This window comes from Microchirus variegatus, assembly GCF_963457635.1.
Source record: "Microchirus variegatus genome assembly, chromosome: 18".
In the NCBI taxonomy this organism is placed as follows: Eukaryota; Metazoa; Chordata; class Actinopteri; order Pleuronectiformes; family Soleidae; genus Microchirus; species Microchirus variegatus.
In genome coordinates, this window is record NC_139819.1 from 13,315,222 (window position 1) to 13,331,801 (window position 16,580).

Here is a 16,580-nt window from a genome sequence, read left to right on the forward strand (position 1 = left end):
CATAATAAAACTACAACATTCAGAGAAGTCACATTAAGTGCAATTCCTTGATCAATAAATTAAAGTGATCATTTAAACAACACTCACTTTACCATAAAATGACAAGTCAACTGTTTGGTAGAGCATGTTTTGAAAAAAATATTTGACCCTTATAAGACTTATTTTGGTTGAATTAATTTACATAATTCTGTACAACTCCTCTGAAACGATAATATGTCAACAAAATAGTCTTGCCTTCGAAAGTCCCTCTGATATGCGTCATCAAAGGACGAGTGAATTGTCGTTGTGTCACTTGCTGTTTGAAGGAATGCTGTAGAGATGGCTCATTCAGGCTGAGTTCAGCTTGATGCATTTTTCAATGAGATATAGTGACTTAAAGTGTGGTCGACCAAATAGTTGAGTAGTACCAGGATTAACGAAATAATTTTGTCCAATATATGTGTGACCTTCATCACCTCTGCGGTCACAATAACTCATTTAAGGATGTATATGTTTCAAATAGTTTGAGGTCCAAAACATTCACCGTCATCACTGCAGCGATTGAAAAAAAAAAAAGGTTATTCAAGGTCATTTACATTTCATTTACAGAACTATATCTGTTGATATGTAGTCAACTGGAATTGCTTGAAATCCTGAAGTTCACTCTCATGTGAAACTGTAGATGCCTTGAGAAGTGAGAAGTGAAACATCTGCAAAAACCTCAAGCAAGTTAACATAGAAATGCCAGGAGTGCCTTTACTAAGAATCTTAGTAAAGTTATTTATGCTTTTAAGGAAATGAAACATGAGGAGAATTATTTGTGTTTGTCTGACCTAATGGGTAAACACATGATTTATATGAGATGATCAACACATGAGCAAAATGCAAATGTGTTTTCTCTTTTTGAATGACCTAATTCTTAGAAAGCTGACATTTGGCTGCCCCACATGTGACTAGGGGAAGTCCATTTATCTGTCCCTTTGTGTGTGTGTGTGTGTCTTTTCATGGTAAGTTCTAGGACTGAACTTTGTTCCACTTTTTCCATAATATAATGTTAATTTAAACAGTGTTTAAACTAAATGTTTTCAGATATAGTCTCCCCTAAAAAAATGTCAAACAATTAATGGATGAAAAACAATGACCAGTGCAGTGATCAATTTGCAAAACTTCTCGCTCGTAATAGCGTTCCAGCTTAAAGGCCCAGGGCAAACCCCCGCCTCACTGAACACCCACACTAACACCTCTTATCGCCATCCTCTCAGTCCCTCTAGTTTATCTGTTTACATCATTTGTCTTGCAAAGCAACACCGAGGAAATGCACTGCCTATCACCTCTGTAATCAGTTTTATTATCACGGTTTCTCTCTCGGGGCTGAAACAGCGATGATGATGATGATGATGATGATGATGATGATGATGATGCATGCTCTGTATGGCAAGATATAAAAATGAAGCTCAGTGGGCTGTTGGCCCATTCAATCATCAGGATTACTACAAACCTGTTGGCACCGCTTCATCCACTTGCATCTCAACAGTAAGATATAATATTTGTACTAAAATTCAGTTATTATTAAATGTTTCATTTGATTTTTATTTGATTTTTTTTTTTTTTTAATAGCCTGTGATAAATAATTGATTATTTTTTATGATCATGTTGTAAATTGCATATTTTATAATCAAATGCATTCAGCAGTTTGGAAGGTCTGATGAAGTGATTTAGGTTGGCAATTTAAGATGATTTTTTAATGGTCTCCTCTTGCTGTCCCTTAGATGTCAATGTCTCTGTGGATCTTTGGGCTTCTGCTCATTAGCGTCACAGAAACTCATGGACTAAGCCCCTTTCCAGAGAATTGTACGTTGAATTGAAAATGTGCATTTCTTCCATATTTTCAAAGGTTATAAATGTATTCATGTCTTCTATCGCTCTGTGTTTTGCATAGTCGTTGTGGCCAAAGAAGGTGATGCAAAGCCCGTCATACTGACCTGTGGAACGGAGAAACCCGTCACATGGAAACATCTTGATAAAGAAGTGTTAGCAGATGGGGTCATGATTCAGCACGAAGGTCAACATTTGAGCTTGTCAGGTGTCGTTGCACCCATGTTGGGAAATTACAGCTGCTGGGCTGGTGATGAGATGATATCTTCAACCTATCTACTGCTGGAGGCTGAGGAGGAAGAAGATTTAGGTGAGACGCTTCTTTTATGTTTCACTTAGTCTGCAAATGACTGGACGCTCACAGACAGAGGAACATGCTGCCCACAGAGCCAGTGTTTTCGTATTTGAAATGCTCTGCATGGTAGTCTGAGTGGAAACTTCCTTCTTTTGCTCAGTTAGGGTCTTTCAGCAAAAACATTCTGGTAACACTTTACATTAGTAACAATATGGTGATAGTATGGTAATATTTGACCTATTTCAACTGCAACTTCCAGCTTCATAATAACAGTGGTGATAATGTGGTAATAAGGAAAGAGTATTCCAGTAATACTGTTATTTCCAAAGTAATATCCAGCTCAAAGCTTGGTAATTAGAAACCTGTGTCATACATCCTCAAGAAAATGTTTGAAAAACAGAATTGATAATGATCATATTAGTAAGCTGAAATTCACCATCCCCTAAGCCATGTAATGCACAATAAACAACTTTCTTTTATTCAGTGATGTTTTCTCCACATGACAAAGTCAAGACATTTTCCACTAAACTTCAAACACACTGTGTGTGTCTCTACAGATTCCCCCATCACCTATTGGGCAAACTCTTATTACTGCAACTTCACCTGTAACTGGACTGACAATAAATCCTCGGCAGTGCGTCTTGGACTAGGCCATGAATGGTAAATTAAAAAAAACACAAAGAATACATATATTGATAGAACAAATGTTATCCTTCTCAGGTACACATTTCACTGAGTGTGTGATTTACTCTCTGGCTCCACAGCGCTGAAGGTGGGAAGTCGTGTCACTGGGTCAGCATCTATGATTCACTCCCGGGTGGGGTATCGCAGTTCGTGCTGTCGCACACCCTCTCACCCTACGCTGAGGAAAGCACCAAGCTCCAGCTCACCGCCCAGGCCATCGAGGACGACTACATCCGCAAGATAAAGAGGACGTTTTATCTCAGAGACATCAGTAAGTAGAAACTGAACCACATTAAAGGCATTCAGCAGAAGATATAGGCCAGTCAAAGTTGTATTTTTTAAGATGTGCAACAATCAAAAATGACATTACATCGACATTAAGATACAGTAATTAAGAAATGCTTAAATTGCTCACCTTTTTCTAAATACATGTGATCTTTTTGCAGTTCATTTACAGTAACCCATAGTGACCCATATTTTCACTTTTTTTTTTTAACTTTGAATTTCTTTCTGTCAAGTCCGACCTGATCTTCCCAAGATTGTCAAGTGGCAGGTTGTGGGAAAGAAGCTGAATGTGACCATTGACCCTCCGTCCACGTGGTCCACTCCTCACAGCTTCTTCCGCCTGGAGCATGAAATCGAATACATCCGTAGAGACGATGGCAAGGTACAAACAAACTTTACTCTGATCTCCACGTGTGTCCGTCTGTCCACTGCAGTCTGTATTCTGATTGTGTGACCTGTCTGACCTTTAGGGAGTACGCACTCTGTCTGCCCTGATACCAAAGAGCATCAGTAAGATGAGGGTTCGGTCCAGAGACCTGGTGGTGCCATCAAACTGGAGCGATTGGACTCAGTGGGAACATGTATAAAACCCCTGACATTATTCAAAGCTGCTACTGCTCTGTCTTTGTCCTTCATTTCCTCTTCTGTCCTCTCACTTTGGCCAAGAGATAAGACAACACTCACCAGAAGCTCAGTGATAAGTGTAAGTGATGCTTCATTTAAAAAGCATTTATGTGTTATATATTTTTAATACTGATTATGGTCAAGTTATTTATTTGTTTAATTATTTGTTATTTATAGTAAATACTGTATGTTTCACAAGAGAGCAAACTAATGCAGACACTGTTGTTTCATCACTGTGATGTCACAGCTCACATCACAGACATGTCTTTGAATTAAAACGGGATCAATTACTATTAAATAGGTTCTCTGCCGTTTTGTCAATTCAAGCATAATTTGTGCCATACAAATGTATGGAGATCTACATAAACATACAGTAAATTACATCAGCCACAGAGATTACACTGTGAGATTACACACAGGAAACCAGTCAGTAGGCAGAATTTTTACGTTACGCCTCTTTCCCTTTTTGTTTCCGTGTGATTTATTGTTTTTTTTGTGTATTTTGGCGACTTGATGTGCAAAAAAATGTCTATTAAAAGCTTGTGCTTCCTTCCTCATATATGTTCCCTTTTCATTTACGTGATCCTCATGACATCCTCATGAAGTCTTATGCCCTGTCAAACCACATTTACGTAGTTTAGATGAATGAGTAGACAAAATCTATGTTTTTTTTTTAAAAAGCAGCAGATGTTTAAAAAATATTGATTACTTTACAACAGGAATTCAAAAGGGAAAAGTCACTATACAGCAGGAAAGGGGACAACAACTAAACTAGATGATAGTACTTTTCATTACAAATCAACAGCATGTTTCTTTAATTGCATACAAATACTGTTTATTAGGCAATGCATTTATTGGGTGAATTATTTATTGTTTTTTGATGATGTTGGTGATAGTGAATGAGCAATAGCTAGTTTTCAGAATTCACTTCAGGTTGTATTTTTAACTGTATCACTTATCTTAGAGACAAGGAAGTTGATATTAAGACTACTATGACAAGGATCTCTTGAATGGGCCTTGTAAGCAACTTTTTATTTATTTATTTATTTTAAATAGGAAGAACAAATCAAGGTTTATTCAAAGTAAACATGTCATTATTGTCATTTGTCATTGATTAAGTTCAAACTATTCAGACCTCTCTGGCACCAGCTAAAGCAAACATTCAGTAAAAGTTGATCACAGCACTTTACCTGATTTAGGGAATTAACTGCTATCTGAAATTTTATAAATTATTTTTGCTGTAAATCCACAAAAGAATACAGCAATGGCTACCTTAACCCTTAGTGCTCACATGGCACAGATCTGTGCCGCAGTTGCAGCCATGGTAAATTGCCGTGGGAATAATACACAACTCCTTATATGGACATCCTGGAGGTGTGTTTATAGGTCACATATCAAGGCTTTAAAAACATTTTTTGTAGCATTTTAGTAGTGCTATAAAGTACCAATAATTGTGCAGAAGTCACAAAATAGATCTTTTCTGTGAACTGTGAAAGACATTTGTCTTTGTGTATAAGTTTGATGTGTGTTTAATACTCGCTAAAACTATCACGGTTTATGTGCTATGTTCTTTACATGAAGAATGGAGTTGTGGTTATTGTTATTATTGTTATGTTTCCGCTTTTGCTGTTGTTGTGTTAGTGCTTAGAAACATAACACATTGGAAATGATTAACAGTGCAGTCACATCGAACTTGATGCAAATGTTTCCCATGACGAGATAACATACAGTGCAAAGTTAATGAGAATATACAAAAACAAAAATATGCAAATACTGATTTTGTGATGCTGGACAACACAAATAGCACAATGCAAATTCAGTGTCACTCACTCAAGTTGAACTATTTAAATTGGAGCACAAAAATCGACAAGTGATGTCACAAAAGACTGTCAGATGTAGTAATAGGTATTCACAGGTAGATGTGATGAAGTCAAGTGAATGCACCAAATTTCTCCATTTGAAATCTGACAATAAGTACCCTATCTTAAAAAAAACAATTTTTAGTAATTTCTTGACATACTTTTATATTGTTTTCATGTGGCCCATAGAATGGATTCAATTAAAATTGAGTGACCAAGTTGCCTGTTTGGTTCACTCAAGTAACTTGCACTAGAATTGCGAGTGAACACATGTGAAACAGTAACACGAATCATGTTCACATTTGCCAGAGCTGGCCCAAAACAAAAACAAACTAAGCCCCATGACAACCAGGTAAAAGTAAACTCAAAACATATTTATTTAAAATGGCATTTAAAATTCAGTAGCATGGTGACAATTTCCCTCTGTTCTTAATTGTACATTTTAATTCTAATGATTATTATTTTACTTATTGTTTTATTGTGTAGTTTAATCCTACTAACTTATTGAGGGTTTTTTTATTCTAACTTTTTATGAGAAGCACTTTGAGTTCCTTGCATATATTGTACTACATAACTACGTAAATTAAAAGAAATGATTCATAGCTAGATAGATATTCACCTCTTATTATTATGCCATTTTGAATAGAATGTGAAAATCAACACAAGAGCATTATTTCGATTTTTCTACCATTTAAGATTAAAGTCATTGTAAGGGTAAGAACATGAACATAATTTCCCCACAACCACTATGTCCTTACTGCTTTATTATTGGTGTTGACAATAGGCCCCACAATCTAATTTTTACTTAGGGCCCCTTTCCGTTGGTGCCCAAAAGGCGCCCGAGCATTTGGAGCCGCCTCTGCTACTGACGCATGCGCATTATAGGGAGACTTGCTCGTGTCAACCTGCTGGTTTGTTGTTCCCTGGCACAGATACAATAAACGCAACAAATGAACGAAACACATTTGACAAATTTGAAGCCACGCTGAAGCCCAGTTTGTCTAATTTTTCAAATGTCTTGAACATGGCACATGCTGTTCGTGCTGCAGCGTTACTTTTATACATGTGGAGTGTTTTCTTGCAGTTCAGTAGCTTATCAGGTGAGAGAATCAGCAGAGCTGAGGCGAGCTAACTGTGTTAGCTAGTTAGCTAATTTAGCGAACAGCCCGGTGTTAGCTAAATATTCGTCCGTAGCCGTACATGCGCTCTTTTACACAAGTGTGTGTTTGAATCGAGTATCGAGGTCCGAACTGAGTCATCGTCCCCTGTGAATTTCCATTTTAATGTCACTACTACCACAGAACTGACCACATGGTTGTTGATTCATATTTGTTTCGCTTTTCTTGGAATGCTCCACCAGCACTTGGGATCAATGAGCTGCTTTATTTCCGGGTCATCAGTCCAGAGGAAATTGGTTACATCTTCAGTGCAGCACCTGCTAAAGACTTTGGAGGAGATTTTGTAAGTAATTTCTTCCCTCCTAATTTTCATTTCATTCCCTGTGGTGTGTTTGTGTAAATATAAAAAAAAAAACACAGACACATACATACCTATAATGGGACAGTACATTGCTTTCTATCGCTTTGATAGGTTTATTTTTGTTTTCTCAGTCGAATGATGCGTTGACATTGGACATAGTCTTTGGACCTCATTTTGAAAATATTAGTGAAAAGCAACCACATGCAAACCGCTGAGCCCCTGAATATGGACAATAATGTATATAAAATGTTCATAGTTCTTCAGCAGTTAATTAAAGCTGAGTCCACACTCTTTCATTGTACAGAGGTAACATGACATGTGTGTCCTTATCCAAATATACATATATAGTGTGTGTGTGTGTGTGTGTATGTATATGTATGTGTATATACTCTCCAGGATGTTGTCTATGTACAGTGCCTTGAGATAATATGTTATGATTTGGCGCTATACAAATAAAATTGAAATATATATGTATTTATTTATATATATATATAAATACATATGTGTGTGTGTGTATGTGGGGGGGGGGGGGGTTATATAAATACTACCTGTTTTCTAAATGGAACTAGACAGTCTTGTCTGGTGGAAATTACCCTTGTCGCCCTATTTTATATATACATACTGTGTCTCTATCATTTATATTAATGGAATATTTCAATAGATCATTTTAATTTCTGGTGTAGTACATATACTGAACTCTCTCTCTCTCTCTCTCTCTCTCTCTCTCTCTCTCTCTTTCTCTCGCCATAGAGTACTGTAAACCACACGTTCAGTTTTAGTACATGTACTTCACTAGAAATGAAAGTAGTATATACAAATACTACTTGAATGTAAATTATATAGCTAATTAATCTTTTATTAGACTGACAATGGGAAAACAAAGAGCTTGATATATACTGTGCTTGAGTATGTATAGTATTTTGCTATTAAAAGTGTGGATTTTGAGAGTTATTTTATTAATTTACCAACTTGAACATTCAGCTTAAATAAATAAATAAATAAATAAATAAATAAATAAATGCCATCTCACCTTCCCACCCACTTATTTTAACATTTCCTCTCCCTGTGTTACCTAAATGCCAATATTAACTTCAGTTATCCCAGAGGAGCAATTGGCTGTAAAGCAGCATTAAAAGAATATAAGAATATTTGATAAAGCAAGGTACAAATAAGTGTTTTTGTCTTTATTTCTTGTGTCTGGGTAATTTTAAAAAGCTTTTAAAAGGAGGAGAATGTCATGCATAAGATATTCCTGCGCATTTTGCAATGCAAAGTAGTTTTTTGTTGTTGTTTTGTTTATTTTTTAGGCATAAGAGGCACTTTATTCTGGAAGAAGAATCTGTTACTCCAACATCTTTCTTGTTCACATGACCTGGAGTGAATTTCTTCATTATCCATGTATTTTGTCTTGTGGAATTCTCCCAGAGATCTTTATGGTTGCTAACATCTGACACGCTACAGTTTGCATGGAAATGTACATACAGTGACACCTGTTTTCACGTGGATTTTGTTAACCAGTGACTAAACACTTCCATCTTGCCTTATCAAACCTGTTGTGTTTTGTTTTGTTTTTCCCAGACTTCATTTTATGATGAAATTTTGTTGGTGCCAGCAGAGCCTGCAGATGCCTGCTCTGAGCTGAAAGACAGAGAAATCGTCCAAGGACAAGTTATCCTGGTGGAAAGAGGGTATTCAAACATTCTTCAGCACATATACAACACTTGTATGAGTCACAAACAGTGAAGGTAAACCGCACGATTCATATGGAGGTGTTTTACGTTGTATATAAGCATCAAAGGTTAAAATTAAACTAGAGTAAGGGAGAGACAGCTGACAATAAATCATATAAACATGGTATTAATTAATGATTGTTAGGTTAAATGTGGGAGCAGACGGGTGGAAAAGTGTAAGTAAGGGCAGCAAAATGAGTCCAACCCAGTTTCTGGAATAACTGGGCTAGAGCATGGGACAAGAGAGATGGGTATAGGGAGTATAGGTTATGAGGTTATGTAAAAACCCCTATTCTTCCTGATACTGTACCACAGTTCCTCTATTGGCATCCGATCACATCTTTCTCTAGATCCACAAAGTTCCTTGACGTGAACCCATACTTCTGCTCGCTGATCTTCACTTATTTACTTAATCAAGCTCAAACAACTCTTTCCCACATCTTCATGGTGTGTCGCATCACATCACCTTACAGATGGACACCCCCACGCTTCTTCTCCATTCCTCAGGCATTTTCTCACACTCCACAATTGTCTTAAACTGGTCAAAAAGTCCACTGGTTTCCCTCCTAGACATCTCCATCCCTCCACAGATACTGTATGTCATCTGGACCACCTGCCTTCACAGTCTTCATCCTCTTCATAGCCCTCATTTCCTGCTTACAAATCCTCTGCACTTCCTGCGTCGCTAACTCCCTCTCCATCGTTCCTCCTTTCTTTCTCATTTTCCTCATTCAGCTCCTCAGAATACTCCTTCCAACTTCTCAAAACACTCATGCATGTCTTCAACTTTTTTCTCTGCCATCCCCTTCCTTTGGGTACTCTTCTATTTTTAGCTTCCACCATTCCACCTTCTCACCTGGCATCACTTTACAATCGCCCATCTCTTTCAGATTGCATCTTCTGCATAATATATAGTCTTCTTGTACTCTTATAGGTCACACTCTATGCTCCTCCTGTCCCTGAAGTAGGTATTTACCACAGCCATTTCTATCCTTTTCGCAAAATGGATTGAGAAACCACGTTTACTTTTGTAAGGGTCATCACGCTAAGAAAACCTTGGGGACAACCCCAGTCCCAGTTATACTTGGGCCAGGCGGATGTCTTTTGGCAAGATATTGGTTTGAACTCTTCCCTCTTAGCCTTAATACTTGACTCTCTGCTACAAGGACACATACTATATTTCTGACTGTAAAAAATCATATTTCTCATGTTAAATAGTGTTGTTCGAACCCCATACAGAGGTTTAATGTATGAAGGAAACCTCTAGATGGAATGGGGCTATTTATAGTTGAAAGTAATGGTTGGAGACATTTATACAGCTCAATAGACTCTGTATAAATCCGTGACACAAGAACTTTCATATAATATGATTATTTTGTTTTTGGTCTCACATTTTAAGAGTATTTCTTTTTCTGTCTTACTCCAGAGAGTGCTCCTTTGTCCAAAAGACACATTATGTAGAAGAAGCAGGAGGCAAAGCTGTTCTGATCGCCGATAACGCGGTGGACAATGACAGCCAGTACCTCGACATGATTACTGATGGAACCTCAGCCAAACCGAACATACCTGCTCTGTTTCTGCTGGGACGTGACGGGTAAGTCGGACGCAGGCGGTCATTTAATGCTGTTCTATCTCAACGCAACTTTCCCTTCCCCTGTTTTTGTTACAGGATGATGATCAGGCGATCTCTTCAAAGACAAGCTTTGCCTTGGGCTGTCATTTCCATTCCTGTCAACGTTTCCTCCCTGGCTTCATTCCCCCTCAAGCAACCACCATGGACACTGTGGTAGAAGTGACTCACACGCCCACAACTTCATCCTCTTTCTTACTCAGTCACTCAGTCACTCATCATTCTTTCTTCATATCCTGTCAGCCACAAATGCACCCGCAGCCTCACAGGAAAGCCGTTGAAGGCGGTTTAAGAAATCAAACACGAGAGATGAACAGATAAAACCGGCACACGAAATGGATGTTAACGTGGTTAGATCACACATAGAACCAGAGGCATGTGGAGGAAACCTCTTTGTTGGAGTTTTGATGACACGTGAAGACACATGAAGAAACATTTGTGTGCTCACGAGGTGCTAAGCTGAATTTTTGAATTACTTGTTCAGTGCCCTCTTAAATTGTGCCTGTCGGACATAGAGCTACAGTCATAGCTTATATGACATCAGATGTTTGTGTAGGTGTAATAAATGTACAACTTTAACTCTGTATTTTCAGTGAGTCAAACAGATGAGTGGGCACACAAACACACTGGAGCACTCTGACTCTGCTGCCTTGTCTGATTGTGCATGTGGTTTTTATACATGAATTCCACATAAATCTATACGAGTTTTGTATCTGGACATCCTCTAGAGTTTGCCGTTGTGAACACATCAGTTGACTCGCTGAACTTGAGCAGGTGAGGAGGTGCTGTGAATGATCCGATATGATTATAGTAGGAAGCTGGCAGAAGAATATCAGGAGAAGTGACTCCGAAGTGACGTTTGTGTGCGCCTGTGTTCATACATGCAGCCGCTCTGGATAACGTCCAAGTCTGACGGTCTGCTCTGATACACTGCATATGTGATAGTAACTTATGAGAATGAAATATAACATAAAAAAATAAATCGCCTATGACTGCAAATGCTATGATGCCCACGACATGGCGTCTTAATATGAAATACATTTCTGTTTATCTGCATGAACTAACAGGGTTAAACTCAGTTTTTTTCTTTTGGTAAATAAATATGAGATCACACATTTCTTTACAGAACAGCAGTCATTTATTTCATTTCTGATACATTTTTATTTTTTGTACTTGTGCCTGCATCACAGAGACTAAGCATAACTATGTTTCCTTGTATTATGTCGCGCTAACAAATGTATTGTTTTAATACTCATCAGATGAAGAAACTGTGAAAATAATGAAAAGTGAGCAGTTCTATAAAAACGTTCCTGAAAAGTACGACGCATTATGACAATATTGGAACATCTGTTGTTTTTCCAAACACTCAAAATAGTTCTTTAAAAGCTCCAAACACTCTTTAATGCTGCAGTTTTCGCCAACCTTTTTATTTATTTCTTAGTTAAGATTTAAAAAGTTTGTAGCCTGTGATGAGAAGCAATGATAACAGAACCAAAGACTTGTTTGTTAATAATATAAGTACAAATAGTTGCAGTAAATTAAGCCATTAGTCGCTCCCCTTTTATCAAGTCTTTCAAAAATAATACACATAGAGGTCACAGAGATTCTTAAATATCAGCGTTGGTGTGTTTTCCACAGTTCCCTTTAACCCAGTTTTTCCCCTTGTTAATTTAATGTAGTTTTAAACACCAATGAAGCACGATCTGTTCACCCGACACGCGTCATCATCACAGCGATCTACAATCTAGTTGTATTTATTTATTACATGCTGCTCTTGAGAGTCTTTGACAAAGTTGGTAATAAATGAAATACAACTATTATTATTGTAGTTGTTGTTCATACATTTTATAGTTTGGATTTCTCTGATTTCAACAGTGCAACACGACAGCAATCGTTCCACATTTGACAAAGCGACAATCTGGACATGCACATCCTTCAGTTTTTGTGATTTCACAGTTTTTCTTTTCAGAAAAAAAGCGCTTGTTGATGATGCTGATGATGATGATGAATGTGTGGATGGAGTCGTCATAGCTTCTTGTTATTTCCATCAATTCTTGGTTGATTTATCTGCATTCCCTTGAATGGATTCCACTCTGAGGAAAAGAATCACAATGTGAGTATTAATTAATTAATTGATCATGATATTGTTTTCCTTCACAGTCTAGTGCTTGGCAATATTCCAATAACAATGTGTGTATCCCAATATTTTTTGTTCATTACATTGCTTTACCAATGCTATAATGACCATACAGTTTATTTATTTCTCTATCACTTAAAAGGAATAATGTTTATGCAGCTTTAAAACAACCATTCTTAAATAAAAATAACCTACATATGTTAAACCTGGAGTGGAACCTTAATTCAATGACCATTCAAACCCATTGTGACCATTAGCACTTAATTATAATATAGCTAGGGGAGTTATTAACAGCTAATTTTAATCACATTATTCAAATTCAAATGCAGACGTTCACAGAATATAGTTGGCATAAACACAACAAAACTGGTGGAGCCCTAGGACATTTGCACAGCACTATATAGAGATGTTTGAGAAACAATACATAGATTTGTGAAATGTTCCTAATAAGTGTTTATTTGTTACCTGTCCATTAAAATGTTCAACTTTACAGGAGCAACATTTGATCTTAAACTATCTGAAATGTTTTCAAAATAATAATTATTATTATTGTTAGTACTATATACATATTACTATTGTACTATTGTTACTATGTTATTTTTTTTGTTTAATTTAATTGTTTGTGCATGACAATAACAGTGAGTCTTTTGCACATTTTACAGAGTCGTTTTAACATATTTTCTTCTCGAACCATTTTGTTACAGTTCCATCTCTTGATTTATTATGTAAGTATTTATTTATTTATTATTGTTTTGATAGTGTCTTTTGTGCATGTACACTTATTTGCTATATTTGACTTTCATTCTAGTGTGATTTCTTTTTTTGTATTGTAACTTTAAAGCATTTTATGATAATGTATTTTATTTAGTTATTATTATTGTTATTATTACAGTTTATTGTTTGTCGCTCTTTAATTGTTGCTGCAATTTTGCACATCGCAATATTTCTTTCTCTTTTTTTAAAGTGAAATCATCGGCATGGTTACAATAAATGTACAGTCTATAGTTTTATCTTGTTAGTGTTTATTGGGCTGACACTAAATTCACCTCTTAGTGTTGTGCCATTTTGAACACAAGCTCTGATTTTGTTTAATATTTAAAATTAAAGTCATTATAAGGAAAAGAAAATGCAACACAGCTACAATTGTGCGTAAATATAATATAATATAATATAATCATAAAAATACTGCTTTATTATTGGCGTTGATAAAGGGCCCCGTAAAGCCTTGGGCCGGCCCTGATTCATCGTGATATAAGATTAAATAAGACTTTATTGATTTATTGAAAATTCCCGTTTTTGCTGCACCTAAAGGACACACTAGAAAAATGAGAACAATTGTAGTGCAACGTATAAAATAGGATGTATATCAATGTACATTTACATTCTGTGTTTACACCGTTTTAAGACAGAGCGATATATAGATGGGGGGGCATCAAGGTGGATATTTCATCACAAAGATTGTGCTGTTATCATAACATTATTTCAACATTATGAAGAGTGTCCCTGCCTCTGTTACCTCCTCCTGCATCCAGGACACAGTCTCCTCCACACTGTCCTCACCGTGGCCTCCCTCAGAGCCGGACTCCCCCACAGATACACCGCAGGGGTGCACACTGCGTTAAAACGCGCCATGATGGCGAAGAGGTTCGTGGCCTCGTTTCTAAACGACATCGCGCCTCCTCCCACGAATCTGACGACGATGTTAACGAACGAGGGACACCACAGCACCAAGAAGCATATGACGACGAAGATGACTATTCTCAGGGACTCCCTTTTGTTGTCTCTCTCCGCGCTCGGCGGGTCTCTCTCCAGCTGCACTCTGGCGACCACGTACAGTTTGATGGTCATGGCCACTTTGGTGAGCACGACGAGCTGGAGGAAGACGATGCTGAACACGTACAGCTGCATGGCTTTGGACAGCGGCAGCACGATCCGGGCCAGCACGTGCGCCGCGTTGTACAGCCAGCAGTACAGGTTGACACCGATGACGAAGTGGCGCGTGACGAAGCGGCTGTAGACGAACGGGTGACACACGGCGAAGTACCTGTCGAACTGCGCGAACAGGAAGGTCAATATGTTGACGCCGAGAAGCGACGACAGCACATTATACGTGCCGTTTCTCGGGGGGTAACCCTCATACACGTCGAACAGGCCCAGGTAATAGACGGAAAACCCCACCAGGGTGTCACAGATGCTCGTGTTCAGCATGAATATGAACCTGTTCTGCAGGCGCAGCGCTCTGGTGAACAGGATGCCGATCACCACCGTGCCCGCTATGAGGACCGTGGTGGTGGCGAATAAGATCTGGAACATGAAGACGAGATAGTCTTCAGGACTGTCGAAGTCCACAGAGAGAGGGACTCCTCCTGTCATGGAGTCTGTGAGGTTGGAGAAGAACATGGTTTACAGGCGTCAGTGAAGTGCTCCGATTTATTTTATATGTTCACTGTGACGTCACCAGCCAGTGCTATAGTATCTGTAAGTTTAGGTGCACGTACAGCAAGTAATAATCCACTTACAGTCATATAATAATCAAACGGCCCAAGCAATTAAAAATGATAAGTAATGAGACCGGACACCAGAGGGCGCTGTGGTGTTTGATATAGAGAACAGATAGTCGTATAGACCCACTTAATATTCTACATTTTCTAAAAAGGAAATACAAACTAGGAACATCGAGGGAAAAAAGATACACGTTATACATAAAAACACACATATACATGTAAAAGATACCCACATACACGTGTATGAACAAATACATACAGTGTGCACATTCATATGCATGCACACATGCCCACTTAAAAAATACGAAGCATTTAATTTGTCAATCAAATGTGTAATTAATTAAATATAAATTATATTTGAAAGAAAATCTGAAATGCGAAAGGATTTAGTAAACTCTCTATAAATTACATGCTAGCAGGTTTATTTACAATATATTTTATATAGTGAAGTCCACACATTTAAAAATATTAGAATTTATTTTGTGTTTTTTTTTAAAGTTTTTTTTTTTATTATAACCAGCATGAACAAAATAACTGTTTATGGATTAGGAATCGTATCTTGATAATCCGTCATGGTTGTTACAATTAAAACTATTTAGGGTTATATTGCACAGAAAGTGTTTGTTTTGATAGATTATATTACACGTTCATGATGCAAAATGAATCCGTACATAGCAAAAACCGAAATAAAATAGAATCAAAACATTAAATCATAAATAACTCGTACACCAATAATTAAAACACCGGACACGCTTTTATATGGTTATGATTAAATGTTGAATTTAATAATGTGATAAATATGATTGTATTATTACTATTATTATAATAACCAAAAATACTGTTCACTATTTTGCAGTTTGGGCCAGTTTTCATTATCATTTTTAAATAAATATAGGACCGCAGGACATCGACTGTGGACCCGAGTTTTAGAGTCCTGGGTTAGTAGGTTGTAATTTCAGCACCGGGAACTGTCCACGCCGTACAAACTGCTGTCACCGCATGTTTCACCGAGAGTCGCAGGCCCTTAACGTTTATCAGTGTTTTATCCAAACTGTGCACTTATTTTATGCTTGAACATTTTTCTCTAAAGGAAACTCTTTGCAGTTCCAAGAGAATTTTAGACATATTTTTCTGACCACATCTCTGCCATCAGTGTACTTGCTTTTGTTGGATACAACATTATTTATTAAGGCTTATGCTGACTACACACATTTACTTTTTTTTGTTTCTCATTTAGAATATTTGAGCTGGAAAGTTTTTAAAACAAGCTGACATTTCTAAAGGATACGCACTTAATTCTATTTTTAAAAGTGCTATGCTATTCACAATCACATTGTTTTCCTGTCTCCACTACATTTCTCTTGAGTAGGGAAATATTCTGACTTTATCTTCAATTAATTAAATTATTACATTTAGATTTAAATTATTATTTACATACGTTGTGTAAACAATTTAGAATTTATTTTGTTTTTGGCGCTTGCCTTGTTAATTTTGCTTCC

General features: G+C 37.2%; 3 protein-coding genes across 3 annotated transcripts; 2 read left to right on the plus strand and 1 right to left on the minus strand.

Annotated features, from left to right (window-relative positions):
* Window positions 1-1,754: 1,754 nt before the first annotated feature.
* On the plus strand, window positions 1,755-3,705 carry il12b2 (interleukin 12B 2; the record flags this gene model as incomplete). The annotated part of the gene is made up of 6 exons (XM_083905201.1): window positions 1,755-1,830; window positions 1,919-2,164; window positions 2,707-2,809; window positions 2,914-3,104; window positions 3,352-3,500; window positions 3,589-3,705. The coding sequence occupies 6 exons, from the start codon at window positions 1,755-1,757 to the stop codon at window positions 3,703-3,705; spliced, it is 882 nt and encodes a 293-aa protein (XP_083761327.1).
* Window positions 3,706-6,572: 2,867 nt separating this feature from the next.
* On the plus strand, window positions 6,573-10,600 carry LOC310939909 (protease-associated domain-containing protein 1-like; the record flags this gene model as incomplete). Its single annotated transcript, XM_083904769.1, has 5 exons — window positions 6,573-6,701; window positions 6,962-7,062; window positions 8,659-8,768; window positions 10,237-10,404; window positions 10,480-10,600. Exons 1-5 carry the CDS (start codon window positions 6,626-6,628, stop codon window positions 10,598-10,600), a joined length of 576 nt encoding a protein of 191 aa, XP_083760895.1. The 5' UTR covers window positions 6,573-6,625.
* Window positions 10,601-14,089: 3,489 nt separating this feature from the next.
* LOC310940351 (kappa-type opioid receptor-like) lies at window positions 14,090-14,977 on the minus strand (the record flags this gene model as incomplete). Its single annotated transcript, XM_083905300.1, has 1 exon — window positions 14,090-14,977. One exon carries the CDS (start codon window positions 14,975-14,977, stop codon window positions 14,090-14,092), a length of 888 nt encoding a protein of 295 aa, XP_083761426.1.
* Window positions 14,978-16,580: the final 1,603 nt, after the last annotated feature.